We start from the raw sequence: 13864 nt of genomic DNA on the forward strand, positions 1-13864 counted from the left end.
AGACATTTACTAGTGAGCTATACTTCTTGTGACTATTTCTGTCTCCAAAGGAAGTTAAACAGGATGTTCTTTAAAGTCCCTTAATCACCTAAGCATCTGTCATTGGAACTTTGTGGTGCAGACTTATCTTGGACATTATATAAGACTGAAAAACTAATTACTAAAGGGTTTAATTATAAAACAAATTATTTCTATTACTTTTCATATTGTTTTATATTGTCTTAGCATATGTGTATTAAACTGAAGATATTATTTTGCTAGTGCTGCTTTTTACTATTTAAAGGATAAGTTTTTAATGCAGTCTCATATACCCTATTTTGCACTTCCAGTAACTAAGTATTTGCAAAGTGAATAGACAATATTGTACTATTGATATGTGATACAGTATTTTTGCATAAGTTACATTAGAAGTGTTGATATTTGTTATTAGTATATTTATTATAACTTTTAATACCTCATATACATTTAGTACACCTTCTTGTGTTATACATTGCTATGCTAGTTATCCAAGTTACAATAAATTCAGTCTAATTACAGTAAGCTACTGTACATGATTTGTTCATGCCACAGACCAGGAAGCAGTTAATATACCACTGCTCGGGATCCCAGTGATCAGAATGCCGACACAGGAATACCGAAAAATGGTACAGTGCTGACGCTGGAATACTGGCAAGACAGGTTATTCTCCCTCTGTGGGTGTCCCGGTCAGTGCTAATTTATACTGAACCCCACAGACCTGCTCTTACTAACTGGCTTACAGATAGGTCAGGCCCAAAAGCAGTAAGTCAAAATTTTATATTTATAATGAACCTAGACCAAATGTCTTGAACCTGCTAGACCCCAGAGAGCTTCCCTCAGTTATTTCCTAACCATTATTTCCCATTTCCTTACTTTATGATGTGAAACTTATGAATTGGCAGGTAGCAAAAGTGATACCAATATTCATAAAGGGATAAGAGGTTATGTCTGGTAAATATAGATCTGTGAATTCAAAAGGAAAAATGATTGAAAATATGTCAGGGGCCGTTACCTCTCAGCCATTTGTCTGTGACAAATTTGTTCTTCAGGACAATGATATCTGGTCAGAAGCTGACTGGCACTATGTCGACATTCTCAGAATGACAACATGCATACTTCCCAACTATTAGGAGGATAGAAGCGGGACTTCGGCGTAGCGTAGCTGCGACCACCCAGAAAAATGGGGTGTGGCCTCAGAAAAAGGTGCCATGGCTTTGCGGTAATGCCGCAATTGCGTACATGGCCCCATCTTCTGTTACTGTTTGGGAATGGCCAGCGCTCTGTGAGCTGCTGGCCATGCTCCCAGTCCTTCTTGTCTCTGTGAATAGACACAGTGTCTATTCACTGCTGCTCTCCAGCAAAGCAGCGAGTGACAGGCAGCCCCCTAACCGCGCCCCCCCATCACCAAGGGACACTGCAACCCACAAGTGGGACAGTCCCAAAAAAAATGGGACTGTCCCGCGAAAATTGGGACAGTTGGGAAGTATGCAACATGTTCACATCTGAACTGTTGCCATGTGAAATGTTGTCAGTCTGAGGATTCTGGGCAGGCCTGGCTCTACCCGCTCAGCAAATGGATGCAGTGCAGGGAGGCACCAGGCAGGAGAGGCGCTCTCCCTGCTCTGCATCCCTGTGCTGCCGCTGCGCCTGTCCCCCTGCTGCTGCTGCTGGTTGCTGCGCCTGTCACACTGTATGACAGGCACCAGCGCCGGCAGCTTCAAGCCTCCAGTCCTCCCCCACTTGATAGTGTTCGGCAGAAAGGGGACAGGGCTTCATGGCGCATAAGGGGTGGAGCTACATGGACCAGGCTGCCAGAGAGGGACAGCTGCTGCTTGTGAGGTATTATACTGTAAGCCAGAGTGGAGGGAAATAGGCATATGTGTATAGTACAGTATGTGCAATTGTGCACGTGTGTGAGTGTATGTGTTTGTGGGGTGTGAGTGGGAGGGAGTATTATGAGGAAACATAGCAGCCAGCGGAGGAGAGGGAGGTGTTGCACAGAGCCTTCCCCCTCTCTCAGGTGCCATCTTGCCCCCCTCCTCCTGCTCCTGCCCCCAGCACACACACCCTCTGCCAGATAGAGAGAGAGAGAGAGAGAGAGAAGCTGGTGGTAGTGAGGTGGGGGTTGATCCTGCAGCTTATTAACATCCCTGTCTGGCGGCTGAGGATAAAATCCATGAGGCTGAATCCCAACAGGTGGAATCCCGACCGGAAGTGTTCATGGCAAGTTAGGTTTAGGGTCATGAGAGGGGGGTTAGGTTTAGGCACCAGACAGGGGGGTTAGGTTAAGATTAGGCAGTGGGGAGGGAGGGTTAGGATCAGGCTGCGGGTGTGAGATTTAGGTTTAGGCAGCAGGGACGGGTAAAGATTAGGCAACTCCAGGAGGTGGTTAAGGTTAGACTGTGGCCAGGGATGATTAGGGTTAGGCACCCCCGGGAAGGGTTAGGGTCAGGCTGCAGGGGAGGGTAATTCAGGTTTAGGCAGCATGGACCGGAAGTTAGGATAAGGTAACTCCGGGGGGTGGTTAAGGTTAGGCTGTGGCCAGGGAGGGCTAAGGGGTGGAGAGAGGGGAGAACACCACTCACTCACCTCTGTCGGTCTTCTCCTCATTGGGATCCCGGCGTTGGTATTATGAACGTCGGGATACTGTCAGCCGGCATATCATACTGATTCCAGTTCAGCTGGGCTAATAGGATGTGGCTCATTCTCCTTACACTTGGGGGAGGGGGTTAGTGTGCAGTGAGGTAAATGGCTGGGGACTCAGTGGATCTTATCAGAGCCATATTTTCACACACACATATATATGAACCAGAGGGTTCATGTGGGCATTATTCACAGGTGCAGCAGTGTATATTGCTGGAAATTTTGTGAGTTTTGATCAGTGATGTGCTGAAAAGATAGGCGGGGAGGCAGAGCCTCTCCTGTCATACTCCAGTATACTCCAGAGTTTAAACTATAAAAATCTGAAAAATACAAAGAAGATATTTATAATATCTTCTTTGTATTATTCTAAGAATTTTACAGTCAAAACTCTGGAGTATACTGGAGTATAACAGGAGAGGCTCTACCTCCCTGCCTATCTTTTCCGCACATCACTGCAGCCAGTAGTGCAGTATGTCACAGTCTATGTGTGTGACTCTCTGTGTGCAGTGTGTGTACAGTGTGAGCAATAGGTAAGCAGTGTGTGTGAGGGGGAGCACTGACATAAGTTAGGGCAGTGAGTTGTGACGGGTTATTGAGCAGTAAGGTGTGAACGGGGCAGTGTGACCTGTGGGGAGCAGTGAAGTGTGAAGAGAGCACTGTGAGCTGTGGAAGTGGGGAGGGCAGTGAGATATTGAGGGAACTGACAAGGAGAGAGCTATGAAAGAGATAATGAGAAGGCAATGGAGTGGCAATGGATTTAAGAGTAAGAGACATATAATTGTTTATTTTTTTTAGAGGGTCGGCCAAAAATTTTGTGCCTAGGGGCGGCATGACCCCTAAATCCACTGCTGACTATGGGCATTATGTATAAGTGGCACTACTACTGTGGGCATTATCTGTGTAATATGCACTACTAGGGGCATTATGTGTATAAACGGCACTACTACTGGGTGCAATATGTGTATAAGCAGCACTACGATACGCGGGGTAATGTGAATAAGATTGTGCTACTGTGGGCATAATTTGAAATGGGGGTACTATTGTGTGTCCATGTCCCTTCCTTGTGAGACCACTCCCCTTTTTTGATGCATGATGTCCCTTTGTAAAATATGGGAGGGCACAAATTTTTGTTTGCATGGGGGTGCCACACACCCTAGCATCGGCCCTGATTCTGGGTTAGGTGCCACCGGTAGTGTAAGTGTTAATCTCGGGTGTGGGGAGAAGGTTAGCGTTAAGCACTGGGGGAGGGTTATGGGTAGTGGGAAAAATACTCTTTAGAATGCCACTGCTGAGACAGTGCCACTGGATCGGACCCTAATCTGGTCACCGGGACACAGATGAAGATACTGGAGCCACCGCTGTCATCGAAACAAAGTAAGACATGACTAGACCACCAGGGACCATTTGGAAACAGTTAATCATGTTGACATACAGGTTTCAATTGTGTAGACATAATGATGTCACCATGATAACTGTTGGACAGTAGTAATCAACCTGTTTAAATAATGATTGGACATTCTAAAGGACATCCAATAACTCTTTATCCATGAGCCAGATACCCCTAGCTAACAGAAGCTCGATGCCAGTGACCACTGAGCACGCAGCTGGAGCAGATGATGAGACTTATCATTTATACAATATCATTGGCCACCTAAGTGTGGAGCCATCCATGACATAGATTCTACATCATTGACATTGGAAGGAATGGTTAAAATTATGGAATGTAGTTACAATGGCGCCGGATGGGATACCGACGGCCGAAATATCAATGCCGGAATCCTGAATGCTCTGTCGCAAGTGGTGGGAGGTAAGGTATAGGCATTAGAAGGTGGTTAGGGTGCAGGGACTGGAAGGGGGTGTTATGTACCAGGGAGGGGGGTTATGGTTAGGCACTTACAAGGGGAGGTTATGGTTAGGCACCAAGCAGGGAGGATTAGGTTTAGGCAGTGACAAAGGGTGGGTTAGGGTTAGGCACCACTGGGGCGGGTTAGGGTTAGGCACCACCGGGGACAGTTATGGTTAGGCACCCACAAGGCAGGGTTAGGGTAGAGGGTGGGGGAGGTTTAGGGTACTTCTTGGGGGACGGTCGGTATTCTGATGCTTGGGATGCCACTGTCGTTATTCTGAGCTCCAGCATCTCATTTCATACCGAATCCAAAATGACACCATCACAAATGTCGTCAGCTGGAAAATGTCAACATGTACAGAATGTCGCATAAGAAAGGTCGACATTAAATAGCAGTCAACATTATGACCATTTTTACATTCTCAAGTTGACATTATGAATGTCAACATAATATACCAACTCCCAGTGGATTGGTCTTAAAAAAACAAATATAAAAAACAGATACTGTGTTGGTCAAATGTAAAATCTGACCCCAAACACACAACACAGTACACTGAGCGTATCATCATCATGTCAGTGCTATTCACAGACTATACAGTCTTTAAAAAGCACACTTACAGACACAGGGCCTGATTCAGAGATGTATGCAAATGCATTCGCCATTGCAAATTTGTATGTAGCTACTTTGTGAAAATGTGCTAATGTCACTGCTGTCTGGACTTGTCGGAGCCGCCGATAGCATATTTGCATATCCTAGTGGCTGCATATAATGATGCAGCATCAATCTCAGATCAGACGAGTAGCAAAGTTCTGAGCAGTGCTATGGTCATGCAGCATGGCTGCAGGAAGTAAGATGCCAGAGACATTGTGAAAGCCTATGGGACCGCAGTCACAGCATCAAAGTCACCCACAAAATCATAGTGACACGCCTGCATCTTGCTGCAACTTCCCATTACCCTCGCCAAGTGGTCCCTGACTGTCAGTCACTTCGCGAATAAATCCTCTCTGTGACCACCATCACAAGACTATCGGAACACTTAGATGCATGCACAAACAGCCGATAATCGCTCAGCTGCGGTACAATTGGGTTTGCGGACATTTCTGAATCAGGCTGACAGTATGGAATGGAACAGAGTGGAAAGACAATGCAAATGTAACTTTAGAACTTGGAACCTCAGCAAATGAAATGTTCTGCAGGTGAAACTTCATTTGAACAAAATTTGCCAAATGTTCACTTATCATTAGTTTTCAAACTAGGGGCAGGACTGGGACTATTCCTGGGAGTTAGAGGTATTATTAGATATAATATAATGCTGGGTACCACAATAGCCAGGCCAAAGCAGTGATTACTGAGCAGAGTACAGGGGGAATATGTTGGGGTGGTTGGAACAGAAAAGAATCCATGCAGAATGGCAGGTGTAATGCGGATATAAACATACTTGCGCATGAAGTCATCCGAGGCAAGCTTGGCATTTTCCATCTGTAGTGTCAGCCTAGCACCATGTAACTGTCCATTGATGAGCTGTGGACAGATGAAAAACTACAATTAACTTGATGAATTACATATTACCGCTGTATTGCACTCTTATAATTAATCGTCCTTCCATTCATTACCTTATAGCATACTATCCTTGTATATTTTAGGGACAAGATTCAATGAACTTTGATGGTCAGTTGTTATTGGGTGGATGCTGCCTTTCTGTTTGCTGATGTATCAATCGCAATTATTAATACACTTCTGCAGAGCAGTGCCAAATGATCTCTACAGTTGTAGAATACTTGCTGGACGATCTGGCATGCCCATCCGATTGCTATTTCCGGATCGGTTGGCTGCATACATGCTGTAATTATCTTGGCAATCGTAGCGTGTGTGCCCAGCGTTAGTGTCTTTTAACATCTATACTGTTTGTCTGGTCTTCCCATTTGTCACATTTCTAAGTGTGTAATTAAAAGGCAGCACAATATCCATACTCTATATGATAATATTTATTTGTAAACAATATGTAGTATATTTAATAAAAATATTTATAAAATGACACAACCAGCTGTGAACATATAAATTAACAGTACATATAAATTATGTTCAATATTTGGAAATAAATGAGAGCGCAATTGCAATTAAAAATATAGTAAATACTTTAATACATGCACAACATATATTAGACAAAATTAAAAACAAAGTTATTCTAAAAGGTTATTCTAAAAAGTCAAATAAATTATTGGTGCTTGACACACCCCCAGAGGGTTCCACAACCTGTAACTGATCCGGTAATTGTCTGTAAATCAATCACTGTCTCAAATGTTGGTAGCTTTTTCTACTATGTTTGAATAAAGTTCCACAGAATGATGGTTTTTTAGAAGTAAATCTGATGCTCACCGCTGCTGGAGTTCAATAGCAAAAAACTTCCCATTATCTGATGCAGCGGAGGGAGAAGGAGCATACACCTCTCTGGATCCAAATGCCGTATGAAGAGAGGAAGGAGTGGCTGTCAGCAGCGCCGCTCACAGTGTCCCTGTCAGCCCGTGCTCCGTACTCCACAATTAGGGGCGAGCTTGATGAGATGTTTCTCAGGGTACACGTGGAAAGGAGCGCGGCTGTAGACTGGCAGTGGAACAGTGGAGACAGAGCCCGGCAGTGTTGTGGTCCTCACGGGGGTAGCCTTTACGCGTTTCTCCGCTGTCAACGTATAGCGGTTTCCTCAGACCTCATACCTTCTGAGGAAACCGCTATACGTTGACAGCGGAGAAACGCGTAAAGGCTACCCCCGTGAGGACCACAACACTGCCGGGCTCTGTCTCCACTGTTCCACTGCCAGTCTACAGCCGCGCTCCTTTCCACGTGTACCCTGAGAAACATCTCATCAAGCTCGCCCCTAATTGTGGAGTACGGAGCACGGGCTGACAGGGACACTGTGAGCGGCGCTGCTGACAGCCACTCCTTCCTCTCTTCATACGGCATTTGGATCCAGAGAGGTGTATGCTCCTTCTCCCTCCGCTGCATCAGATAATGGGAAGTTTTTTGCTATTGAACTCCAGCAGCGGTGAGCATCAGATTTACTTCTAAAAAACCATCATTCTGTGGAACTTTATTCAAACATAGTAGAAAAAGCTACCAACATTTGAGACAGTGATTGATTTACAGACAATTACCGGATCAGTTACAGGTTGTGGAACCCTCTGGAGGTGTGTCAAGCACCAATAATTTATTTGACTTTTTAGAATAACCTTTTAGAATAACCTTTTAGAATAACTTTGTTTTTAATTTTGTCTAATATATGTTGTGCATGTATTAAAGTATTTACTATATTTTTAATTGCAATTGCGCTCTCATTTATTTCCAAATATTGTCTTTAATTAGGTGATAATCCAAATCACCTGTTGGGAGCAGCAACTACAATTATTTATTTACAAGTGTTCAATTAGACTTAAGGGAAACTTGCGCCTGATAAACAAGTGTTATTGTTTATTATTGTTTTATATAAATTATGTTCACTGCTGTTTGTGTCATTTTATAAATATTTTTATTCAATATACTATATATTATTTAAAAATAAATATAATCATATAGAGCATGAACAGTGGTACATTGTATTTTTTCCCCATATCAGACTACGTATATGATGAATGATAATAGCGCAGATCTCTAAATATTAAGTGGCTGCTATTATATTTGGGTTTTTGTGACCCATTTAGAACTAACATATGTTCACAAGCATATGTGTAGTGGTTTTTACTGCTGCGTTATCGGTCTCTTTATATATTGTATCTATCTTCATTAATCAAAAGCACCAGGCCATAGTATTTTGTTTTGTTTTTTTATAAACATCCCATTTGGCAGTTTCGACTGGGAACTTCACTCTTACCTAATAATAGCTGCTGGGCTATGTTGTTCCTCCATTAATAAATTTCCCAAGACATGACCACTGTACTTACTTTAGGAATCATTAAATACAGGTTGAGTATCCCTTATCCAAAATGCTTGGGACCAGAGGTTTTTTGGATATCGGATTTTTCCGTATTTTGGAATAATTGCATACCATAATGAGATATCATGGTGATGGGACCTAAGTCTAAGCACAGAATGCATTTATGTTTCATATACACCCTATACACACAGCCTGAAAGTCATTTTAGCCAATATTTTTCATAACTTTGTACATTAAGCAAAGTGTGTGTACATTCACAAAATGCATTTATGTTTCATGTACACCTCATACACACAGCCTGAAGGTCATTTAATACAATATTTTTAATAACTTTGTATATTAAACAAAGATTGTGTACATTGAGTCATCAAAAAACAAAGGTTTCACTATCTCACTCCCACTCAAAAAAGTCTGTATTTCGGAATACTCCGTATTTAGGAATATTTGGATATGGGATACTCAACCTGTACTATGTTACTTGAGGAAAAAACTGCTTCAGACAACTAAGTGTGTTTATTCAGGGTTGCAGTTTTTTTCTATATCCATAGATGCCCCTCTCACCACCAATTATCACCTATCTGCAGATTTGAAACTTACAGTGCAAAAATCTGTCGGCTCTTTGGAAGTTATATCTGCTTGTATTGGGTAAATTACACAACTATGGTATAAGATATATCCAGTCATCAAGCAATCCACAGCAGCCCACCCAAATTACAGTTGGATTGGCTGCCATACTGAGCAGATAACAGTAACTAAATACTGTATGAGTGAAATATATAGCTTAAAATTGGTTATGCACAATTGTAATGAAATCTTGGTTAATGTCCTTGGCCAACTACAGAATTTACCAATGCAAGTGTGCTTGCCAGCAGGCATTAAACTTACTTTTAGTAGTTACAATGGGGGAGAGGGCAATTAGCAAAAATAATTTCAATTAATACACATGGGGTAACGATTATCCAATAGTATGTTGTGTAGATGATCAAACTTCTAAAACCATCAAGGCATTTAAACATCTGACATCTCCCACTTGCCTATAAACAGAATTCCAATGTATAGCTCAGTTTCTGAAATGTATATATAAAATTAAATAAAAAGCTCAGATCTAAATTCTTTGGGGAATACTCAATTGTTTGAAAAGTCGGTGGGGTGTCTGTTTTTCCTGTCTATTAGATAGGAAAAAACAGACACCCACCTGACTTTTCAAACAATTGAATACCGCCCTTTGAATGAATTTCAAAAGTGCTTGTGTCCTGTGTAATGTGGAGATTTATTTACTGGCGGCTTGCTCTCAACAACTGAGGATGTTATGATGAGTTTATGGAGACATTAATATATATACTGTAGTAGGTTATTGGAATGCTCTATTTTCTGGCGTCAATAGAATGCACTCTGTAATGTCCACGGCCTTAGAAATCCACAGAATAGTTTCTGAATTTAATATATGTTCAGAGGTCACTATATTTTATTATAGGTCATTACATTTTTCACACATTTTATAGGCTTTATAAAACAACAACATCATTAGACAAACTATGCCTGCATAGATTTCATCACACCAATTTTATTTTTTTAAATCTGTGGCGTGATAGTTAAGTATTTTACATATTCAAACTTGTAACATTATGGGGGAATTAAAATGTTTGAAAAGTCAGTTGGGTGTCTGGTTTTTCCTGTCTATTAGAGAGGAAAAACAGACTCCCAACTGACTTTTCAAACAATTGAATCTCCCCCTACGTCTGTAATCAGAGGAGAGGTTAGTGGCAGTTAGGAGCAGATTGGCTGGTACTTTATCTTTGTCCACTTTATCACTCTCCAATTCTTAGTACATCTTCCCTTGAGTTGGATAGTGCTAACCCCCTTAAAACCGATTGTTTAATGGCTAGAAGTATTTCATCGTCTGCTAGGAGCTGTCTACAAGGTACAGCATGGACCAGGGACATCTTAACAAATTAATTTGCCTGCCCCCCCCCCCCCCACACACACACAATTAAACTACACATACAGCATACCTCAAATTAAAGTATTGTTAATAAGCAATTGACAGGTTTGCAGCACAAGTTAAGTATTGTAGCAAATTCTGATCCATTTTGAATTGTCTAATAAAGCTACAACAGATTTGTTTGGACATCCATTATATAGCTTCCAGATATCTGAAGGGTCTACACTGTAACATTAGGGATTTGTAAACCAACAAGGTATTTGTTTTATCTTGTTGTTAGTGAATTCCAGAACAAAGGTAATAGTGAATAGTCACTAGTATACATTGTGTTTTGTGTAGTAGGCATGAGAATACTCTTTGTACTGCATATACAGTAGGTCACTATAATGTTCCCATTATTGTATAAATGCTCTCTGTTTTATACTGTTTATTTTCACTAGAATGTTCTCTGCATTGTCATACCCTCCAACTGTACCTTTTTGACAGGTACAGTACCTTTTTTTTATGGTCTGTAACTGCCAAAAAGAGCTTTGTACCGATTTTTGACTGTTCAAATATCCATTGAAAGTATAGGAAAGGGGGTGTAGTCATGCCCTCTTTACCTGTGGCCATGCCCCCTTTCCTTATTTGTACCGATATTTATGTGTAAAATGTTGGAGGGTATGCATTGTATATTAGTCCCTAATATGCTGTATATATTGCACTGTGGTCACTATAAAAAAAATCTGTATTGTATAAGGCTACTAGTTTGAGCTCTATATTATATAATACTCGCTACAATGTTATCTGATTCTTGACAAAGCTCTCCTTGTGGCGTGAAATGCATTGGTAGGTGTGGGTAAGTAAGTCATACAGCAGAGACCAGCTGGGACCTTCCTCCTCTAAACATCAGGGAGATGATGATGCCATCGGGAAGCACCATGTCCATTCATAACAGTCAGAACAGCGCTCACCAGCCGGCAGCCAGTAGGAAAGAAGGAAGACAGAGTGCTAGGCTAAGGTCGGGACAGCAGTGCTCTAGTTTTCACACTGTGCTACCAATGGTACCCCTGAACTGTCTTTTACTGATATAAATGCTCCCAATGCACAGTTATAAAGAGCTGTAAATATTGAGATCAATCAATTTTATTTTTAAGATCTTTTTATTGTTTTTATTCACTGTTATAACTTGCTTTACTAATATAAATGGGAGAACATTTTATAGTACAGATTGAGTATCCAATATCCAAATATTCCGAAATACGGAATATTCCAAAATACGGAATTTTTTGAGTGAGAATGAGATAGTGAAACATTTGTTTTCTGATGGCTCAATGTACTCAAACCTTGTTTAATACACAAAATAATTCACAATAATTTATTAAATGACCTTCAGGCTGTGTGTATAAGGTGCATATGAAACATAAATGAATTGTGTGAATGTACACACACTTTGTTTAATGCACAAAGTTATTAAAAATATTGGCTAAAATGACCTTCAGGCTGTGTGTATAAGGTGTATATGAAACATAAATGCATTCTGTGCTTAGACTTGGGTCCCATCACCATGATATCCCATTATGGTATGCAATTATTCCAAAATACGGAATAATCCGATATCCAAAATACCTCTGGTCCCAAGGCATTTTGGATATGGGATACTCAACCTGTATACCATATATTGTACAGGTTGAGTATCCCTTATCCAAAAGTCAAAATCCCACATTTTTGTGTCCCCTACTGAGATAATGACATATACAGTATATTATATATTATGTGTATATATAGATATATTATATAGATATATCAAATAATATACATGTATATGTGTTACTATCTCAGTAGGGGAACCAAAAATGTGGGATTTTGAATTTTGGATAAGGGATACTCATCCTGTACTACCCTTATATTATGTAATAAATGAAAAGGTCACGATGAATCTTTCCTAATCACTACCTTGCAGTGTCTCCTTTAAATTTTCTGGTGTACAGTATTTCTTGTAGACGCAGCCTAGTTTCTTGATAGTTTGTCACTGACAAGGCGTGGGCTTCATGTTTGAAGTTCCACCAATAATTTACTAAAGTAAATGTGTTAATCCAACCATGTGTAATATTAGCTGTGATCAAGGGTGGGACCATCTAAACCTGCCATATGAACATAATTTAAACAAAACATCTCTCTGACCTCAATAACTACTGTACTCAACTCACATGATACCACACTTAACTGCCCACTTGTTTTACTACAGCATAAGTATTGTCAAATAGGCACAATGCTCTTTCAGTCTTAACTGCAGGATAAGGGATTTAATAATACAATAGCTAATTCGGGTGGGTACTTTATATCAATGTAAAGTAAAATGTATCCCTTTAATGTAATGAGGATTTAGTGCAAATCTGTTGTAATACATAGTGCATAAGAAACAAAAGCCATTTGTATCTCTGTCACCTGAAATAACTATAGGATATCATTGGTGTCATTTGAAACTAAAGAACAATATGCTTTCAACTCTGCATAAAGCCCTACGTGCCTGTCTTTGCATAAATACATATTGTTTTTAGCACGGATGTGTTCTTCTTATAGTACTAATACAGGAACTTCAGAAATTTGAAAAAAAAAATTATTGTTCCACAAATCCCACAAGCAATCAGACAAACCATTTGCATAGTTGTAATTGCCAAACCAGCAAGCATCGCTGAACATATGATTGCACTAGGCAATCAAGTATGTGAATTTCGCACATACAGTGCACATACAATATCCATAATTTGCTGCTAATAATTTGTACCCGCCATTCACCAAGTTGTTAGTTATCATGCCTGCCATTTTTTATTTACATCTGTCTTCCCCAACCTCCCCACCTCTGTCCCTTGCATTTGCTCTCATAAGGTTATTGGATTTCCTATACGTGAGAAATAGCACTAAACAACTCTAAGCTTTGCCTAAGGTATCTGTGTGCTTTTGGACCAACTTCCTTATTAAATTACATTTACTGTGGCTTTAAAAACTTTTAGCCATCTTACTGATTTCTTCTATTCTTGCATATTTGTCACTCTTAAATGTTTCAAATCAACAAAGAAAATTGAATATAAAGGCCAGTACTCACGGCCCGAATTGGGAGAGATGTGTGCTGAGCGAACCGCTCAGCACACATCTCTCCCGGCGCTCAGCACAGCGCGATCTGTGCTGAGCGTGCGGGGGGAGACGGGGGAGCCGCTCATTTCACCCAGCGGGTAAAGTGAGCGACCCGCTAGATTGGCCTGCATGCAGGCCAATCTAGCAGCAGCGATAGCGATGTGCGGGGCCGCGCATTGCTATCGCTGAGGGGGCTACACACGGAGCGATGTTGCTGAAAATCTAAGCAATCTAGTCAGATTGCTTAGATTATCGCTCCGTGTGTACCCCCCTTATGACAACCTGAGTAAATAAAAAATACAGTTTTTAAAGGATAATTTTATTTTTCGAAGGAAAAAAATCATCTGACGCCTATGTCACCCTTGTGAAAAATAA

General features: G+C 40.9%; 1 protein-coding gene and 1 long non-coding RNA gene across 3 annotated transcripts in view; one reads left to right on the forward strand and one right to left on the reverse strand.

Annotated features, from left to right (window-relative positions):
• LOC135055587 (uncharacterized) overlaps positions 1-13864 on the forward strand; it is a 161451-nt gene that overhangs the window by 140774 nt on the left and 6813 nt on the right. The gene's annotated exons all lie outside the window — the stretch shown is intronic.
• Positions 1-13864, reverse strand: part of LOC135055586 (keratin, type I cytoskeletal 19-like) — a 62219-nt gene that overhangs the window by 26957 nt on the left and 21398 nt on the right. The window contains exon 2 of the mRNA XM_063959818.1: positions 5947-6029. Coding sequence (XP_063815888.1) covers positions 5947-6029 — 83 coding nt within the window. The remainder of the gene's footprint in view (positions 1-5946; positions 6030-13864) is intronic.

This window comes from Pseudophryne corroboree, chromosome 3 (assembly GCF_028390025.1).
Source record: "Pseudophryne corroboree isolate aPseCor3 chromosome 3, aPseCor3.hap2, whole genome shotgun sequence".
Taxonomy (NCBI): Eukaryota; Metazoa; Chordata; class Amphibia; order Anura; family Myobatrachidae; genus Pseudophryne; species Pseudophryne corroboree.